The following is a 21,164-nucleotide window of genomic DNA, read 5'->3' as shown; positions in this document are numbered from 1 at the left end:
CACTTACGAATCGGCTGGCCCAATTTATTTGCTCTCTGTAAGAATTACAGTTATAGTTTATAATAAATATATTCAGAATAAAAAGGAAATCTTCATAACTTAAATTAAAAGAAGAGCTTATCCTGAATATTTGGTCTGACGTCGTGAACAGCTCCTGAAGATAGTTAAAATGGTGAGGCTGTAACACTCACGGGCGCCTGTTCTAGCGCACTTGATAGGATAGAATTATCCAGTTCTAATCTCAGCTATGCCATTTCCTTGTTGCAACAGCTTCTTGGCTAAAAAAGAAAATGAAGTTTATGGTTGTTGTCTTTCTTTTCTTTTTTCCTTTCCTTTCCTTTCCTTTCCTTTCCTTTCCTTTCCTTTCCTTTCCTTTCCTTTCCCTCTTTCCCTCTTTCCCTCTTTCCCTCTTTCCCTCTTTCCCTCTTTCCCTCTTTCCCTCTTTCCCTCTTTCTCTCTTTCTCTTTCTCTCCCTTCCTTCCTGCCTTCCTTCCTTCCCTCCCTCCCTCCCTCCCTCAGCTCTTTGTGAGGATCAGGGTAGTTGGAATCTGTGCAAGTACTTTTAAAAACTGAGATGATGATAAAGGCATTAGGTAATACCGTCATTAAATGGCAGTCAGGTTGTAAATTGTGACTTAGTTTTTTAGACTTTGCTCCTTGTGTCCTGAGTTAGCCTTTGAACACCAAGGTTTGTCTCCTTCACCTAAGGGTTCCTTCTAATATTTTGTAAAATTTGGGGGAATGATTTAATTTAATTTGAGCTAATCTTTAACTTAAAACAACTGAAGTGGGCAGGTATGGGCAGGTATAGGTTAGTCAGATCTGCGTTTGAATCCTGATCTACCATATTTTAACTGCATGATCTTGGTCAGACTCGTATTTTTTAAACTTCTGTTCTCTCTCGATAAAATGAGAACAGTAATGCCACTGCTCGGGGAGGATGTGACAGCTTAAGGAGCTCAAGTGTGTGAGTGCTTGGTTACTCAATAAGAGACTGTTTTTTTCCGGTCCCCTCCTCTATATTTGCAATAGTCTCCATGTTGAATGATGAGATTCACCCTGAGGTGACCACTTAAAGACACCAGCAGCACATGCCACCTCTCCTCCCTGCCTCCTCTTGTCCCCTCCACACCATGCCAGGGAAATGAGAAGTAAATTAAGCTGCTTCAGATCTCTAACACTCTCCTTAGGAATAATAAATATTTCTTCTCCCATCTTCTTCCTCTCAGTGTATTTTAACTTGAATTCTTTTCATGCTTGACCTTCCAGGGAGTTTCTGTGGGTGAGAAAGCCTGGCACTGTTTGGATTAATTGAACATAGACTGAGGTGCTTGCCCCTATGTCCATGTACTGTGTTTTCTTTTCAAAGTTATATGGGTTGTGTAGTTATTTTTGCAATACCGCCCCCCCTTGTTTTAATTTAGAGTTTCCCAAAAAGGACTCTTCAAAGCTTTACAACTGGATAAGTTCTGTGGTGGTTAGCAAGGTTAATATTTACCAACTTAACTGAAGGGAAAAGCAAACAATATATATCCAACCACTGTTTAAGAATTTCCACAGAATTATTGAATTCTTTAAACTTTGGTACCTTTATTTAATTATAACAGGATGCCATGTACTTGTGTTGGAGCTCCTAGTAGAAATGTGTTTGCTATGTATGGGTTAACCTGATGCTTAAAATAAGAAACAGCCATATGAAAAACTTCTACTTTCTCACCCTGCTGTTTCCAACTTCTACCTCCCTACCCTCAAACCTGCTTCTCCTTCTCCCCATTGCTTTGTTTTTCTCCCCAGCCAAGTTTCAAGAAGTGAAAATGCCATTATCACTTACCTCTGCCCACAGTGAGCCCCACTTTATCACTTGGGGTTGGGCTGAAGCCTCAGTGACTCAAATGCAGCTACTCTTCTCAGCTTCCTGGACTAGCCTGTGGGACTGCTTACCACTCTCCTCTTTAAGTGTTTGCCTCCTTGGGCTCCCAGGACACAGTGCTCTTTGTCCTCCTCCCATACTTTTTTTTCTCCCTTTCCTTTGCCAAATCCTTTCCTTTTGTCTGTTTCTTAAGTATTAGAGATTCCCCAGGATCTTTTGACCTTTTTCTCTGTAGGTCCCTCCTTAGGCAATCTCATCTTCCATGCCCTGACTAGTCATAAATGTGTCCTTCCATCCTAGACCCTCTGTCTTGAGATTCAAGCTAGACATTTTTCCTAAAATCTTAGCTATTCAAGCTGGAAGTTGAATTTACCTGGACGTCATCTTGACTAATGTCACTTTCTCATTCATTTTCTTTCCTCCAGTATTTCCTCCCTCCAGTCCCTCTTCCATATTCTGGATAGAATTCTTTCTAAATTAGAACACTGAACTCATTGTCCCTTATCCCCCACCTTGTTTAAACCATTCAGGGGTTCCTTATTACCCCTTTCTTATCTGGACCTGATAGTGTTGCACTTTTCTGAGCACTGCCCCTGGAAAATCCTCGCCTTTGTGTTCTAGGAACCCAGAAAGTACACCTTGCTCTCAAATATTCTGAGACAAGACCTATCTCCATCCTTCCAGACTGGCCCAAGACTCTTATGGTAACTCCCTTGTTTACCTGCCCCTCTGAAACTCAGCCTCCTTCCTTGTCTTTGAGACAGCCCTCATTAACAATTTTTCTCCCTATTGGAACAGCCTGAATAAAATCATCTCCTTAATTGTCAGCTGTATTTTGTTTCTTTCAAAAGTTTTCCAGTTCAGAAGTTGAATTATATGTTTACTTTTATTGCATATTGCTTATCTCAGCTATCATAATGTTCTTGGCATTCATACACTTACTTTGCTGTCGTTTTCAATTAGGATATATTAGGACAGTTTACCCTAAATAATCTGGGTAGAATTGGGGTTCATGCTCCATCCTTTTCAGAATACTTAAAGTAAGCAGGGAAAGATCTTTAAGTTCTGGGAGGACAAGAACTCTATCTGTCTTGCTCTACTATGTATATATTTTCAGCACTTACCACATTACCTAAGCCAAATAGTTGTTGAAAATGTAAATGGCATGAGCTTGACAGCATCATGACAATGAAGGTTTCATGAAAACTATGATGGGCAAGGTGAATTGTCTTCAATTACAAGTTCCCCAATAACTAACACAGCGTACAGTGTTTGAAAATGAATCAGTGGTGCTATGGCTGGTGTGGCTAAGTGGATTGAGTGCTGGTCTGCAAAACAAAGGGTCTCCAGTTCGATTCCCAGCACATGGCAAGGTTGCAAACCAGGTCCCCAGTAGAGGGTGGCAAGAGGCAACCACACATTGATGTTTCTCTTTTCCTCTCCCTCCCTTCCCCTCTGCCTAAAAATAAATAAAATCTTTTAAAAAGCAAGGAAATTAATCAGTGAATGATCAGCCAACCTCGTGCTTAATATTTCTTAGCATTAGCAGCTTCTGCCTAATGATTTTGGTTCATCCATAAAGTAAACATTGTTATAATTATAGTTCTGATGTGTTGTGTGTAAAATCACACAAATGGGCAAATTTTGTCTTGGTTATAAAGATGTTTCTACTGTTTTTGGCCTTCTTGAGGAAGAGAGGAATATAACATTTAATCCAAAAAATTGTCAGACCTCAGATGGATAAATTCTATCACTCAGATTTTAGAAGATTTAGACCTTAGTCTATATCCCATATGTGATACTTTAGTCTGGAATTTGCAGTAGGTGGAGCTTAAAGCCCTGGGCCTGCTTGTGTTCACTCTCTTCAGTTTACCCGAGATCCTGTATGAACATGCTGTGGGCCGTGCACTGTTAATTATCTCTACAGTTAAAATAACAGACTCTTAAATAAATACATTGGCATCATAGGCACGCGAGTTACATATTTTTTTCAGATGTTATCTTGGGCCATTGTTTTTTCAGAATTAAAAATCATCATAATTTTTCAGAAAATAAATATCTGAAGTTTTCCAAAGTTAAAGATCATCATCTTTGACAACCTTTGTAGAAAGAACAAAGATTATATGTTTACTTTGTTTACATATCTCAATTTAATTTTTGTAAAGTAATATGTAAAGTGAGTGTAAAACTAATTATTGTAAAGTGATAGATGTTTACTTTGAAAGAACAAAGATCTTTGTTCTTTCTACAAGTTGCTTTGTAGAAGCAAGTCATCTAAAATAAGTAACAGCATACTGAATTAGAATTTATGCTTATTTGTATGGTGTATTATCCTAATGCAAAAAGTTAGGGATCATACAAACTATAGGCTGCTCAATTGTGATTCAATATTACAACTCCACTAATGCTTAATAACTGAGGGAAATGTTGTAAATTGTAACAGAACTGTGGCTCTCTATGAAAACTCTACATCAAAATTTAGAGAAAGGGAAAAGACTATTAATTCCATAAACACTTTAGCTAGTGAAGGACTTTTCAGTTAAATGTCCCATCAAACCTGCTTTTCTAAAGACCATTTGTAATTTTCAAAGGAGCTGCACAAACAACTGCTAAGTCCTTAGAAACAAGATTAATTAAGTTGAACATGAATAAAGTATTCCTTTGTTTTATCAAATGCTTTGAAATAGGACAAAAATGATACTTAGCAAAGTTTAAAAATTTATCAGTAATTCTAAAATAAGGCTTTTGTTTGTCTTACTTTAAAAGGCTAACCCTTTGGTGGAATTTTTAGTTACCTACAAGACCCATAATTCTAATGCCCATAATGAATTCCACTGTATTAGAGATTGTCAAAGGTCATTAATGATTTTTAAGAGGTTTGGTTGTCCTTAATCTCTGCCATTATTGACTGATTTATACCTTTATTCTCTTCAAATCCACTCTTATGCTGGTTTTCTGGATTCTCTTTTCTTCTTCATTTATTTTTTATTTCCCCTCAAAGTCTTCGTGGTCCTTCTTAATTTCTGTTGCTGCCACATCTCAAATGAAGGGTTTTCCTTGAATTGGGGAGTAGCTGGGATGGGGACATCAAATGAGCATGTCTGCTGTGTGCTCAATAGTATTCTGGGTGATGTGGGCATCTGGTGACAATGGTGTTTTATTTATCCCCATTTTGTTGATGAGAAAAATGAAGGCCCAAGTTTCCACAGCTGGCAATACAAGACATTTTTTGTATTCCCATTTACAGATACATTGGTAAGAGGTGGAGAAGGGATGAAAACACAGGGTAAATTCTTAAGTCGTGTTCTCATCCATTATGTTACCTACTTGTTGAGAATTAAAATTCTATTTTAGATTATTAGCTCAGTTACAGAGACTCTAGGTTATTTGCACATAAATCATGCCATTTCGTGATTATCTTTGTACAAGTTTAAAGTGCTTGTTTTTTTTCTCATACTATTATCCCTTATATCTTTGCTATCCCATTGCTTGGCTATTATTTACTTAGAAAATATAAGTTCATTTTAATATTGACCACAAGAAAACATAGAAAAGAATGAAACTGTACTGTGTTTCCCTATCTCCTCTGAAAGATACAGTCAAGGTTTTTTCGTTTTTGTTCTTTAGAATAAACTTTAGTTTATTCTGGAAACCAGATTTTATTAGTATGCATATCATGGACTTCGTAGAATTCTTATGGTGTTATCTCCTCATTTCCTTTTATTTATATTGTAAATACCATTGTACAGAGCAATATGTGAAGACAGACCTGCTTTTGGTTTCTAAAGTGTGTTGCACCCCAGAAGTATTCTAAAGAGATAGCTGTTGATCATCTGTATGTTGGTAACACTAAGTAATGTTTTTCAAACTATCTAAGCTTACAGATTTCCCACCCAAGCATGTGAGGGTTTATAGATATACCATTTGTCTACTTTTAAAAGGGATTAAAACTAAAGAATAAGAAGTGATTCAGGGAAATGTGTGAGGAAAAAAGTATGTGAAGGGCTTATAAAAGAGATTTAATTTCAATAAAATCATGTAAATGGATATAAAAGACAATAGGTATGGAACAATGAAGTGGAGAATTAAAAGAAATCTGAACGTCATCTTTGACATCTTTCTCTTCTTCACTGTCCCCACACAGTCCATTAAGTCCTGTAGTTATTTCTTTGGCCTAATAGTTCATAAATACATCACTCCCATTTTACTCACTCCCTTTTTCATTCACCACTCACAGCCCTACCTTTACCTCCATCCTTTGCCCAGGGTAATGCAATAGCTGTGATCCTAATCTCACATCTTCCCTCACTAACCTTACACTGGACCCACAGTGATTTTTTAAGAGACACAAACTGATTTTCAGCCATCTCCCATCTCAGCTAAAAATACATTAGTGGCTTCCCACTGTCCGTAGTTTGAAGACATTAAAAACTTTCACTTGGCTTACAGGACCTTGCGTCATCTCCCACCTCACACTCCTCTCACTCCCTGAGCCTTTTCAGCCCCTCACATGTTCTTTGTGCATGCCCTCTCCCCCACTCCCCCCCCCCCCACACACACACACACTCTATCTCTCCATCTCAGCCTTGGACATTCTGGTCCTACCTACCCTTGCATTCTTCACTCCTCCCTTAAGTCAAATTATGGCTTCTTCCCTGATCTAGCCGACTGAAAGAAAATCCCTATTACCTCTCTTCAAAATACCATTTAAGCAGGGGAAGGTCTCGGTTTTCTGGAGTCTGAAACTGGAGAGCTCTCTTTAAGAAAAGGAACACAAAGTGAGAGATAGAAAGTTGGTACAGGGCCTTGAAAAGAGGCCTTTGCAAGGGAAGGGTCCTGCAGCTGAATGTTCTTGCACCATACCACTAATCTGCTTCTGCCTGTTCCTCTTCTTGGTAGCTCTTCTCAGGTGACTGTTTTATACACTCAGTTAATGAATATTTTTGCCTCCTACTCTGTACACTCTGTAAGAAAGGAACTGTGTCTCTGCTCATCAGGTTTTCTCCAGGAATTTGCATTGTGTTAACACTGAGCATACAGTATATATTTTATGGATGGGGAGGGATAAGTGAATAACTAAATGAAGACTCAGGTTAAGAGTTAGCATCTATAATATCTTTAAAATATTTAGCTGAATTTCTTGGATGCCAAAAGTAAATGGAGAACATCTGAATGCCATAAGTCTTTATAGCAGTACATCATGAAAGACAAACTTGTCTTAGTGCCCAGTGGTCAAGAAGAGTTTTTATCCGGTTCTTGTGTATAAAACAGTCTGTTCAACACAATGGATAATAACAGCAGCTAACTTTTATTTTGAGCACTTACGAGGTTCTGGACACTTGCCCAACACTTGATACATACTCTGAGTTGAGTGTTTATCGACTTCAGAACTTCTGCACCCATTGCCTGTGCAAAAGGGCAGGAAACTCCGTGTGGACCAAGAGAAGGAAGGCCTGAGGCTCTGGCGGCTTCGCTGTCTCTGAGAGCCTGCCTCTCTGGAGCGCCTTCCTCCCTGGCCTGTGACATCGCCTGGCTGCGTGCCAAAAGGGTGCTGGTCAGATCTTGGTCTTATCCTCCAGTGAGGGTGTGCCCAAGCTTACCTTTGTCTTTTTGTTTTTCAGTAGAATATTTCTGAGTCAAACAGCATGCAGATGGTCTATCAGGATGAGTTACCGTCAGAATAACCTATTTTTAAAAACTGCATAGAATTATCCCTCTGGACATTAAAGAATGCCTGTCAGAAATTATCGTTTTAACTTTGGCATAATTAATAATGACCTTATATGCCACTGTAATTGATAGTGGCAAATTGATATTTGGCTCACAAGTTCAGTTCCTTCCAAGCCCTCTTCTAGCATGCTCTTATGGGTCTGCATGATTTATTCTATTACAGACTTTCATTAAGTGCTTGTCCTAGGACATGCAGATGAAGAAACTCTTTTCCCTTTAGGTCAGGAATTTAGACCCAGGTGGAGGGAGAAGGAGAGACAGACAGACAAACAGACGGAACCTAGTTCAGCAAGTGTCAGGAGCGACCATTGTCTAACTCTGTATTTATTTTTAGTCCTATGGCCAAGAGCTCCTAATAAGCTACCAAGTAGACTTTTAACTTTATATGCTACTATCCAAGGTATATTGTATAATATCTGAATATCTTCGATTAACCTTGAGAAGTTTCTTGAAGGTTAGTAAAACGAGCACCAGGACAAGGTACGCAGGTGCTTTCTAGCAGTCTTTACAAACCAGGAAAAAGGATTGGGAGGCTCTCAGTGGTCCATATGCAGAGCAGATATCCATGGGTTTCTGTCCCAAACACATTTGGAAGAGAGGGTGGCCAGCTTCCCGGGACCATGGAAAGTTGCTGAGGGTGTCAGGGAGCTCCATCCAGGCTCACTTCCCTTCACCCACTTTCAGGCGCATGCCGGTTGTACTCTAGAGAAAACAGTATTAAAGATAAGTAAACTTAAAAGGAAAACTGTCCGTTTTGGCCCAAGATGGAAAGAAGCAGTAATTTAGAAATGCAGAGGTCCTCTAAGGATTCCCACTGCTGCCTTGAAAACTGGGTGAAGTTAGGATTATAAAGGGCTGACCAAAATGCCTCCCTTTGGAGTTTGGGATGACTTTCTCTAGAGCTTTTATTAAGGCCTGGTAGCTGCAGGCTATCTTTTTTACTGGCTAGTCACACAGTTGCCATTATCTCCTCCTCCATGTTTCCTCTAGGCTGCTTTCTCAGTAAGGAGAGCTACGATTTTTTCATTATTCTTCCCCTTTTTATCCTGAGAGCCTGTATCTAAGCAGATAAAGGGTGCTCGGTAAATACATGCTGAATGAAATGAAGCTTCTAGCAGAGGGCACACTAACTGAGGTGTGTAGGTACTGAAGCACTCATGAAATTCTGCTGGCCAGAACTCGTGGTGAAGGGATGCCAGTGTAACTCACAGGAGTGACTCTGCGGTCGTGTGGAATAAAACGTGGAAGCCACAGACCCGGAGGCTCCTTTGTATCATTCCTGAATGAGGTCTCCTTTCCTAGCTCTGAAGTACGGGCTTTCACTCTTACAACTGAGAAGAAAAAGGGAGAAAATTCACAGTAGTGTATTAACACATTTTTGTTAATTCCTAACCAGTTTTACCTTAGATCTACTAAAATATATCCCTTAGCCTTAAGTAAATTTTCTCCAAGATTAGCAGTACTCTAGGGAGAAACCCCAAATAGGTGCTAAAATACAAATACTGAACTATGCTTTGTGTAAAACTATTTTTATATTTTACAAGTTCTGAATTTTCTGTAGTCCTTTATTTTCAGGTGTTGAATGGATTTATAAAAAAGCTTTTGAAGATGAACAGAATGGGTGCATTTTGCCCAATACAAAATCTGATTTTGTAGATTTTAAATAAGTATTTGTGAAATCGGGGGGGTTCCCTAAACACATATTTTCCGTTATTTTTTTAGGTATCTCAACCAAAGTAGTATCAGAAGAAAATTATTTTAAAGTATAATTTTTATCATAACCTTTTATAAGGCAGTAATACTAGTGGATTGTTGAATTTGTATACAGAGTATCAGCTACAGAGTAACTTGCATAATTATAATATCCATAACTGCTAAAGCTTATATAATACTGGTAATACGGCACTCTTTTGGGAAAAGCTGCATCATTCTTTCTCATTTTGGATCTGAAGCATTCATTGTTTTAACCATACGAATCGTTGGTGTCTGAATTGAGCATGGTGGGTGTGCACATGCTTGTGTGTATATTGGATGTTGAGAAACAGTTATTTATGGGGATGGTATAGTTAGTTGCCTTTTGATGAATTGGTTTCTCCTTTGATTTATTCAGTGAAGGATTTGAAAATTTGATCCTCACCAGTCTCTTGGGTCTTCTCTCATTTGCTCAGTTTGGCCAAAAAGGCTGATTGATTTTTCACAGAAGACAGTTGAAAGAAAATAAAAATCGGCATTTGATTAAGTTGGGAACTCATACCTATGTGAAAAAATTATGTATTAAATTGATTAATCAAGCTATTTGCTTTATACACTAAACTCTTTTCATTAAATAACATTTCAAAGCCGTTTTTTACTTTCTTTTTTAAATAGGGGCATTGAAGATAATCTCCTAGTGGAGGTGGGCTTTATTTCTTAAAGTTTTAAATTAGGTGATCATATTTTTGTGTTTCAATGTTAGATTTTTGCTGCATACTAATAATAAATTCATTAATATGTTTTCCAATGGACTTAGTAGTTACCCACTTTACACTGCTAATAAATGTTAACAAGGAGAAAATTTGAATCCAGCTCTCTTTGGCATCAAAGTTCTGCTCTTTCTAGAAAAATTGGCTACCTCCTAACAAAAGTAATTTTAATTGAAATATTACTTAAAGAATTAACAAAATTGAACAAGTTTCATTGTCAAACGTATCTTCTGTGATTACTTCCACGAAGATTGTGTTACACGCTAGTTCAAAATTCAAGAAATTGGCATAATCATCATTAGTTAAAGATTAATTAAGATGGTTTGCTTTTCTCAAAGATTCTTTTCCCGCATTCAGAATGCAGCAAACATCTTGGGGGGATTGCTTTGTGTCAGAGCCTGAACTGGGTGTGTTCACTGCACAACCCTGCAAAGTAGGTATTGTCAAGATTTTGTAGCTGAGGCGAGCACACTCGGTGAGGATAAGTAAAATGTTAAAAAATTTTCTCCAGAACCAGTTCAATGTAATCAAAACAACATAGCAACAATTTCAAACCATTTGAACTTAGCAAATAGTCTAGCATAACTATCTGCATTTAGGCTATAGCCCTATCTACTTTCACTACCCTGTTTCTCTTGAAAAGGCAGTTTAAGCAGTAAAGATTGAAGTCTAGCTTTTAAATATTAACAGCTTTATTGAGATATAACTCATATACCATAAAACTATACGTTAGTTTTTTTAGTATATTCATGGGCTTGTCCAACCATCCTGGCTTCTAATTTTGAACTTGGCTGTTGGATATTGGTTTATTCCATTATTAATGGCCATACTTTTAGATAAGAAAACATAATTATATATCATAAAAGGATTTAAATTCAGTCTCTGATACTCTTATTCATCTTTATCCAACCAAAGTCCAGTATCTTTTCCTTTTTGCTTCTAGTATAAAAAGCATCCTCGACTTCAGTGAGAAATGTTTGCCTACAGGACTGTTAAGCTGGTTATCCTATGTCCCATAGACAGAGGAGCCTTGGAATGTGAAATCCACTTCCTTATAATGCACTTCTTTAAGTTCTTTGTAATAGGTGTATTATAAAGGAGAACCCAAAGAATGGCTGCAACTAGTACTTACTAAATGTGCCTTCCTCAGGTTAAAAATATAAATACAAAGATACCCTGATAACCATTTATGGTCATTCTGAGTTGTGATTCACTAAAGAGATTTAACTTCAAGATACAGGTTTTGGAAAACTAAATATTGAACTTCTTTCTCTTTGACTTCAATGTTAGAAAGTCACTTGAGGATCATAATGTACTTAATATACTATCTTATATGGATATATATTTAATATACTTTATACACACGCATTATGACCAAAGCAGCTTTTATTTTCCAAGTGCTACTTCATCTTTAACCCAACAGATAGTAAACATTCCCTGGGAAATCAGAAGTTTTTACCCAGTTTTTGATTGGCCAGATGAGATGACAGACACATTAATTGAAGCCACATGTTCTCAGTAAGAGCATGTCAGTAGCTGACATTGCAGAAAGGTACTGGTTTCCTGCTGAGAACCTAGGCACTTCCTTAAGACTGCAGATGAGTCATCCATGCCTCAGTTCCCGTCTCTTGGCATACCCATAAAATGTGATGTCTGTATGAGGACATACTACACTAATATAGTGGTGTAATATTGGATTTATGCATAGTTTCTGTAACACACGATTTATTTCCAGTCTCTCTACTTTGGCACTTGCTATTTTTGCTGCCAAAATTCCTTAACCTTCCCAACCACCCATTGGTGGTCTCCCTTCTTCCAGTCTCGGTTTAAAAGTCATCTGTGAAACCTTGCCAATTATCGAGTGCACACGTGGGTTTGCCCCATCTTGTGCCTCTCTCTGCTTTGTATGAACCAGGTCAGAGCAACCTTCTTACCATGCTGAATAGCACCCTTAACTGCTTGTCATCCTCATTAGACTGGGGCTTCTTGAGGACAAGGACTAGGGTTACATCATTTCTACATTCCCACCATGGCGCCCAGCTCATGGTTTTCTTGAATTCTGAGTGAATGTCATGAAAGGTTGCCCTAGGGAAGGTGGTGATGGTTATATAACTTTATTCCTTTGTACCCTCAGCGTTAAGGACAACGGTGAGAGGGTCCCACCGTAACCAGCCAACGCTTGGCCAACAACACAGCCATCAGATGACCGTGTGATAGATTTGGAGATGAAAGATTCTGTTAGCACTCTCATAATTAGCTCAGGGAAGTCATTTAAGCTGTTTGTGCTTTAGGTTTCCTCATATTACTATTGGGTAATAGTAATGCCTAGTTACTAGTCGCTCAGTTATTGTGAGAATCAGTTGAGATATTTTATAGAAAAGTAATTTGAAAACTTAAAGCACTGCAAGCATGAGAAGTAGAGAAGAAATGCAATGTAATCTGGCAGAAAGAACATGTCATTTGGCCTTAGATGAGATTTTAAGTCCAGACTCCACCACTAATTATTTGACTGCCATGACTTAACTCCTGCAAGCCAGTTTCTTCACCTGTCAAGGGAAAATAATAACACTTTGGCAGCTTTGAGTAATGTGAAGGTTAGATGGAATTCAGGCAGTGTTCCCCTTGGGTTTCATCTGAATGCTTTCAACTGTTACCAGCCAGAGCTTTTGTGCATTGTGTGTGCATACCTTACGCCCCATTTTCTATGACAGCTTCAGTCCCTTGTACTCCAGGGACAGCACACCTCTTCTCTCAGGCTGAGGAGATAGCAAGTGGAGGGCACTAGAGGAAGGTCACAGGCTTCCCTGACCTGTGACCCCAGCCAACCTGGTATGCCTTGGGGTGGGGGTGAGGCAGAGTGTCAGTCTGGTGTAAGAGCACATTCCTGGGGCAGCTGTTTCTGCTGCAGCTACTTGTGCTGTTTCTTTTTGAAACATTGTGTTGGAGTTAAAATATACATGCCAAAAAAGGCACAGAGCCTAAGTGTAGTGATCACATTTTACAAACTGAACACACCCATGTAACCAGATCATCCATTCTCATTGCTGCCTGATAGTCCATTTAGTGAATGTTTCACATTTCGTTTTTCCATCCTCCTGTTGATGGGCGTTTACCTAGCTTCCAGTTTAGGGCTGTGGCAAACAGTGCTGATGTGAATGTTCTTACCCGTGTCTTTTGATGAGTATATGTATTTCTCATGGATATTCTTAGCAGTGGAATTGCCGGATCCCAGTGTGTACATATGTTTGGTTTTAGTAGATACTAACCCAAAAGTTTCCCATTATGGTTCCACCAGTTCATACTCCCAGCAGCAGTGTTTCAGAGTTCTGATTGCTCCACAGCCTTACCAGCACTCAGTATTATCTGTCCTTTTAATTTTAGGAATTCTGGTGGATTTTATAATATTGTGTGGCATTTTAGAAATAGAACCATTCCCTCAGCCCCAAAACCTGTAACCCTAAACTTTGACATAATCCTTTTTTTTTTTTTTAGGAATGTACTCTATACAAAATCAGGGGATTCTATCAGATATATAGGTCCTTTTCCAGTGGTTGGTATATGGAAGGAAGATGGCAAATGATAGCTGCTGTTTATTTTTATTATTGTTATTATTATTATTATTATTACTAGTATTGCTATTACCATCATCATCACCATCACTATATGCCTTCTCTGTTTGTCAGGAGAGAGTAGGGTGTGGTATATACGACATTAAAATAAGACATAGTCTTTGCCCAAGAGTAGTTCAAGATCTCATTGAAGAGACCAACATTGGAAACAAGTTTACTGTTAGGCCATATGATAGGAGCTTGGAGAAGGAGGTGGTGCTTGAGCTACAACTTGAAGAATAAGTCGGAGTTCTACAAAAAGAAATGAAGGCATTGAGCTGGAGGAAATGGCAGGGCACACTGCGCGAGGAGGGCAGTGGCAGAGGTGACAGCGCGCGGGAGGACAGGAGTCCATCTGAGGCCGCAGCCTTCCCAAGCTGGTCTCTAGTGTTTGGATGTGGGGGTTGAGCTGACAGCTGTTGGGGGCTTTGGTGTGAAGTTACAGTACTCGAATGCTGTGTTCTCTGCTCCCACCTTTTACCTCTTCCTCCTCCGAGAAAGTGGTTTGCCTCCTCAGTCTCCTGGAAACAGAGCCTGCCCCGAGTATGAAGTGCTTGGACACCGTTGAAGTGCTTCAAGCACCGTTGAAGCTTGGACAGCTGCAAAATATCAGTGATGAGAAGCTATTTATTGAGCTATTTATTTGTATGCTAAGGCCTAGCTTGGAGTTTTTGTTCTTACATTGGTCCAGTTTGCTCTGTGGTGGTAAAGTTTAAGAAAATACTCTTCTGCCCAATCCCATATGGAGACAGTTAATAAATGTTCTTGAGAAATTTTGATGCTGCTGCTGAAGATGACTGTCAGCAATTCATACACTCTTTCATTGACTGTGTTAGACATTGCTCCTTAGCACTCAGGAAGATGGTCCCTGTCATCATTGAATTTATAATGTAGTGGGGAACCAGACAAGTCCACAGTTGGTTCCACCACAGTGTGATAAGGGCTAGAGGTAGAGTGCGATGGGAGCACACCAGAGAAGCACCTGGCCCAGACGGGGGGTTGGGAGGGCAACATGGGAAATGTGGCAGACACCCGATAGCCTTGTGGAGGAGTGTGGGGAGGGCGCATTCCAGGTGGAGGAGACCATGTGTAGGAGGAGCTGAACACAAGGAAGAATAGCTGGTCGGAGAAAGTAGAAGATACAATCCACCCAGAGCACAGAGTGTCTGGAGAGGAGAGGGATTTCCACCAAAGGACTGGCAGCAGGGTGGAAGACGGAGTGAAGGAGATCAAGACTGGAGGCAGAAAAAGCAGTTGTAATAATCAAGGCTTAAAAGACAACTAACCAGCATTCTCAGTACAGTGACTTTCAAAATTCCATGTTCCCTCAATTCTCACCCCAAACACCCTGGCTTCTTTAGAGCCCAATACAGCTTTTGAAAGAGTGAAGAAAAATGCTATTAGAAGTGTTATGGGGGCAGGGGACAGCTTTTTTCTATCATCCATATTGATGGACCTTTAAAGTTGTGGTCCCTGCTGTAACCATACAAATTTTTTTGCCAGGAATAAACCTGTGTGAGGTATGTTTTCCAGTTTCTGTACATGAAGCAGGAGCCACTCTGGCCTCTGGCTGGGCGCTATGTTTGTGCTTCTAGAAGGGGACTGAAGAGCTCACAGGGCAGGTGGTTGAACAGTTTCTCACTGAGTTTGGCCCACCGTGCATTCCAACAGCCTTGCTTCCTGCTTGAATTCCCAGGCCACACACACACAAACAAGATTACTGGGGGCGGGGGGGGTGTTATCTTCTTTTTCTTTTTCTCACTCTCTTAGTAATCTTCTACAAACACTGGGTACCAGGCATCTCCTACATGAATCCTGAAGTCTGGAAATGGGATTTCTACCAATTTTCACAAAATACAAGTACGACTCAGTAGTTTAGATGTGATTGGACTTCTTGGGCTTGTGTTTACCTGGTTATATGAAAGATATTTTACTTTAAAAAAAACTATCATATGAGAATTGCTCTTACAGTGAAGTAGATACCTGTTGTCTTTTATTAAGAAACACCACGCACCATCACGTGCCTGCTCTGTACAGTGCTAGTTGTGTGGGAGAGTTTCCAAAAGGTGAGGCATGGTCCCTGCTTTGGGAGACATCACCTAACGCAGAGTGGACATGCAGAATAAAAGCACTCAGGCCACCGCTCTCCATTCTGTTATTCCAGGAGGGACACCAGTAGTCAGTCACAGTCCTGCTTCCCACCAAAGCCAGAGTTAGCCCCAGAATCTTCTTCATCACGGCACTCAGGGCAACTGTTGCACACAGAGATAGAAACCTGTCTCGCAGCCTTTATTTAAAAAACACTTTGCCAGAACCTTAGGCACGCTCCTTGCTTTTTATCTTTTCGTTTTTTGTTAGTTTTATCAATCATTTTATATATGACTATTGGAACCTGAGAACCTCCTAAGAGAGCAGAATGTGGTACTGTTGCTTTTCAGGAAGCTGAAATGTCCTCATTCAGGAGGATTACATTAGTTTCCCACCCATGATGACAGAAGCCCATTCCCTTTACTTGCCACTGGAGGCATTGTGTTTTTCTTGGTTAGTTTCAGAGTGACTGCCCTTGCGCTGTGTTACAAGTAGTTTCATGGCAGTGAAGCTGCCAGCTGTTGGTGAATGGCACCCACATTTTTTAGTGTCCTAGCACCAAGATTCTCTTCAAAGCTGGGGTCATCAGTTTTGGCAGACATCAAAGGTCTCATTAGTTCTAACTTACTATCATCACTGATCATTCCATGCCCACCGATGTCTTTGGCCCTCTTCTCATTCCACGTTTTCCATCAGCGCTACATCAGGGGCCAGAGTTTGAGCTACCTGTATGGGTAAATGCCAAGTATTTAGACTAAGACTCCTCTTACACTCTAGACCCTTAATTTCACCCATCTGTGGGGCATTTCCACCACAGTGGTGAGAGCTAACACAAAGAGCTAACAAATACCTGTGGCCATACATTGTACTTAGAGCTTTACAATCATGTCTTAATTTAAGCTTTCCAACAACCCTTTTAGAAGTCATCATCCCCATGCTACAGATGAAAAATACCAGACTTGGAGAATCACACCATTTCTAAGTGGCAGGTCCGGGGCTGCGACATGGGCTGTGCAGAGTTTGTTGCAGACTCTTCAATCTTGGCTTGTACAAAATAGAAGTCATCCCACCCCTCTACCTCAAAACTTCTGTCTCAACCTTAAATCAAGCCAGTCCACAACAGACACCATCCTGTTCTCATATCCCTCTTTGAGGTCCAGTAAGTTACAGGTCTTCCAATTCTGTCTCCTAAAAAAGGTAGCTCTCAAATTTCTACTTCCTGCTTTCTACTCTAACCACCATAGACCTGGTGAAGACTACCATTATTTCTTACCTTGAAGGTAGTCTATTTCCTACCCATTTTTTTTCTCCTCTTGGGCTAGGAGAAAAAAAAAAGCTACTATAAGAAATCACCATTTTTCTCAGTGATGTTCCTTTTAGTCAATTTTTTTTCTACCATACCTGTCTTGGATAAAAGGATGAGAAAACTTAATTTGGAACACAGAAGGTTTTTTCCTAAACATTTCATGCTTTCACTTATATCTCTATAATCATGTCTTTCATTTGCTTGTTTTCTAGGAATGTTTACCCTTGCAGAAGTTGCTTCACTTAATGACATCCAGCCAACTTACCGGATCCTGAAGCCATGGTGGGACGTGTTTATGGATTACCTGGCTGTCATTATGCTGATGGTAGCCATCTTCGCAGGAACCATGCAACTTACCAAAGATCAGGTGGTCTGTTTGCCAGTATTGCCATCTCCTGTAAATTCAAAGGCACACACACCACCAGGAAATGCCGACGTTACCACCAACATCCCGAAGATGGAGGCAGCCACTGACCAAGATCAACATGGGCAGGCGACAAATGACATTTCCTTTGACACATCTGCTGTGACACCTGACATACCTCTCAGAGCCACATATCCTCACCCAGATTCCACAGTTACAAATCAGGAGGCAAAGAAAGAGAAGAAGGATCCAACAGGCCGAAAAACAAACTTGGATTTTCAGCAATATGTATTTATTAATCAGATGTGTTACCATCTGGCCCTTCCGTGGTATTCTAAGTACTTTCCATACCTTGCTCTTATACATACTATTATTCTTATGGTCAGTAGCAACTTTTGGTTCAAATATCCCAAAACATGCTCAAAAGTAGAACATTTTGTTTCAATATTAGGAAAGTGCTTCGAATCTCCTTGGACTACGAAAGCGTTGTCTGAGACAGCGTGTGAAGACTCGGAGGAAAACAAGCAGAGAATAACAGGTGCCCAGACTCTACCAAAGCACGTGTCTACCAGCAGTGATGAAGGGAGCCCCAGCGCCAGTACCCCAATGATCAACAAAAGTGGCTTTAAATTTTCAGCTGAGAAGCCCGTGGTTGAAGTTCCCAGCATGACCATCCTGGATAAAAAGGACGGAGAACAGGCCAAAGCCCTGTTTGAGAAAGTGAGGAAGTTCCGTGCCCATGTGGAAGACAGTGACTTAATCTATAAACTCTATGTGGTCCAAACAGTTGTCAAAACTGCCAAGTTCATTTTTATCCTCTGCTATACGGCAAACTTCGTCAACGCAATCAGCTTTGAACATGTCTGTAAGCCAAAAGTCGAGCACCTGACCGGTTATGAAGTGTTTGAGTGCACCCATAACATGGCTTATATGCTGAAAAAGCTTCTCATCAGTTACATATCCATTATTTGCGTGTACGGTTTTATCTGCCTCTACACTCTCTTCTGGTTGTTCAGGATACCTTTGAAGGAATATTCTTTTGAAAAGGTCAGAGAAGAGAGCAGTTTCAGTGACATTCCAGATGTCAAAAACGATTTTGCGTTCCTTCTACACATGGTAGACCAGTATGACCAGCTATATTCCAAGCGTTTTGGTGTGTTTTTGTCAGAAGTCAGTGAAAATAAACTTAGGGAAATTAGTTTGAACCATGAGTGGACATTTGAAAAACTCAGGCAGCACGTGTCACGCAACACCCAGGACAAGCAGGAGCTGCATCTGTTCATGCTGTCGGGTGTGCCCGATGCTGTCTTTGACCTCACAGACCTGGATGTGCTAAAACTTGAACTGATTCCAGAGGCTAAAATTCCTGCTAAGATTTCTCAGATGACTAATCTCCAAGAGCTTCACCTCTGCCACTGCCCTGCAAAAGTTGAACAGACTGCTTTTAGCTTTCTCCGAGATCACTTGAGATGCCTTCACGTGAAGTTCACCGATGTGGCTGAAATTCCTGCCTGGGTCTATTTGCTCAAAAACCTTCGAGAGCTGTACTTGATAGGCAATTTGAACTCTGAAAACAATAAGATGATAGGACTTGAATCTCTCCGAGAGTTGCGGCACCTTAAGATTCTCCACGTGAAGAGCAATTTGACCAAAGTCCCCTCCAACATTACAGATGTGGCGCCACATCTGACAAAGTTAGTCATTCATAATGACGGCACTAAACTCTTGGTACTGAACAGCCTTAAGAAAATGATGAATGTCGCCGAGCTCGAGCTCCAGAACTGTGAGCTAGAGAGAATTCCACATGCAATTTTCAGCCTCTCCAACTTACAGGAACTGGATTTAAAATCAAACAACATACGCACAATTGAAGAAATCATTAGTTTCCAGCATTTAAAACGACTCACTTGTTTAAAATTATGGCATAATAAAATCGTTACCATTCCTCCCTCCATTACCCACGTCAAAAACTTGGAGTCACTTTATTTCTCCAACAACAAGCTCGAATCCTTACCAGTGGCAGTGTTTAGTTTACAGAAACTCAGATGCTTAGATGTAAGCTACAACAACATTTCAATGATTCCAATAGAAATAGGATTGCTTCAGAACCTGCAGCATTTGCATATCACTGGGAACAAAGTAGACATTCTGCCAAAACAATTGTTTAAATGCGTTAAGTTGAGGACTTTGAATCTGGGGCAAAACTGCATCTCCTCCCTCCCAGACAAAATTGGTCAGCTCTCCCAGCTTACCCAGCTGGAGCTGAAGGGCAACTGCTTGGACCGCCTGCCAGCCCAGCTGGGCCAGTGTCGCCTGCTCAAGAAAAGCGGTCTTGTTGTGGAAGATCACCTTTTTGACACCCTGCCACTCGAAGTCAAAGAAGCATTGAATCAAGACATAAATGTTCCCTTTGCAAATGGGATTTAAACTGAGATAATCCGTGCACATCCATGTGCCAGAACAGCTTCCTAGATTGCAAGAGCTCACGTACAAGTTATTGCAAAATAATGCGTTTTAGGAGTAGACACATCTTTAAAAATAAAACACAGAGAGGATGCATAGAAGGCTGATAGAAGACATAACTGAATGTTCAATGTTTGTAGTGTTTTAAGTCATTCATTTCCAAATCATTTTTTTTCTTTTTGGGGAAAGGGAAGCAAAAATTATAATCACTAATCTTGGTTTCTTTTTAAATTGTTTGTAACTTGGATGCTGCCGCTACTGAATGTTTACAAATTGCTTGCCTGCTAAAGTAAATGATTAAATTGACATTTTCTTACTATATCACCTTTTTTGAGGTGTCTTGATTTACTTTGCTTAATTGGTGCAATGTCACTTTAACCCAGACCACTAAAGACAGACACATCATCAGGTCTAAACTTGTAAATTTAGATTTGCTGAAATATTGATTTTTTTCCTGTTTTAATTTAAAGCACCTCAAATAAGCACTTCTTATAATATTTGACTGGTACTGCTCCTTTGAGAATCCCAGTTTATAGATTTTACACTCTTAAAGGTCTAAAATGCAGTAAAGGTGTGTAGTTTTTTGGGGTTTTTGTTTGTTTTTAAAGAATAAACAATGACAAAAATAATAGAAATAGCATTCCTTTTAATAACAGCTGTTTTTCCATCGTCTGGAGTTATGATTATATGGTGCATTTTTCTACTAATAATCTAGGGTTACCAATAAATAGAAAATGTTTTTAAAAAATAAACGTATCTGATTACAACCAACATAAATTTTTTAATGGCTTAATGATTAACAACCTTCCACTATCACCTTTTGAAAGATAACACAAAATCAAAGCAAGTATTATTTAATTTCCTGCCCTGTTTTCACTGCTGGGGAGGGGCGGGAAGGACTTGCAGTTCATTGGAAAACTCCTAACTTTCCCTGTTCATTTTCGTGACAGGCTGTATTTCCTCTGTTTGTCTGCAGTAGGAGGGGTCATGTCCAGGGAAATGCTGGCAGGATGTCCATTTTAGATGATAGTTTTCCTTCTTTATCTAACTTACAGAGTGTGTCTAATTCCATCTCAGAAAATCAGAACATTTTCTGCCACCTGTTTAGATATTGGCTGGCAAGGATTTCATAGGCCTTTCTATGGTATTGTTTTTCCAAGAGAAGCAACGTGTTTGGCACGCTGGATGACAAAGTACAATAGTATTCTCTCTATGTAAGGCTCGGTTCACTGAATGAAACACTGGACATTCTCTTGCCACACCTTATTATGGC

General features: G+C 39.9%; 1 protein-coding gene across 6 annotated transcripts in view; it reads left to right on the top strand.

Annotated features, from left to right (window-relative positions):
• Positions 1 to 20,212, top strand: part of LRRC8D (leucine rich repeat containing 8 VRAC subunit D) — a 109,019-nt gene extending 88,807 nt beyond the window's left edge. For all 6 annotated transcript variants that reach the window (XM_045847065.1, XM_045847064.1, XM_045847066.1 and 3 more), the window contains one exon: positions 17,277 to 20,212. In XM_045847065.1, the coding sequence (XP_045703021.1) occupies positions 17,279 to 19,855 (2,577 nt within the window). In that variant the 5' untranslated portion in view covers positions 17,277 to 17,278 and the 3' untranslated portion in view covers positions 19,856 to 20,212. The remainder of the gene's footprint in view (positions 1 to 17,276) is intronic.
• Positions 20,213 to 21,164: the final 952 nt, after the last annotated feature.

This window comes from Phyllostomus hastatus, unplaced genomic scaffold, assembly GCF_019186645.2.
Source record: "Phyllostomus hastatus isolate PE091 unplaced genomic scaffold, TTU_PhHast_1.1 phas_contig_524, whole genome shotgun sequence".
Lineage (NCBI taxonomy): Eukaryota > Metazoa > Chordata > Mammalia > Chiroptera > Phyllostomidae > Phyllostomus > Phyllostomus hastatus.
The sequence above is the reverse complement of the archived record's forward strand: the minus strand, read 5'-3'. Positions and strand labels throughout refer to the sequence as shown.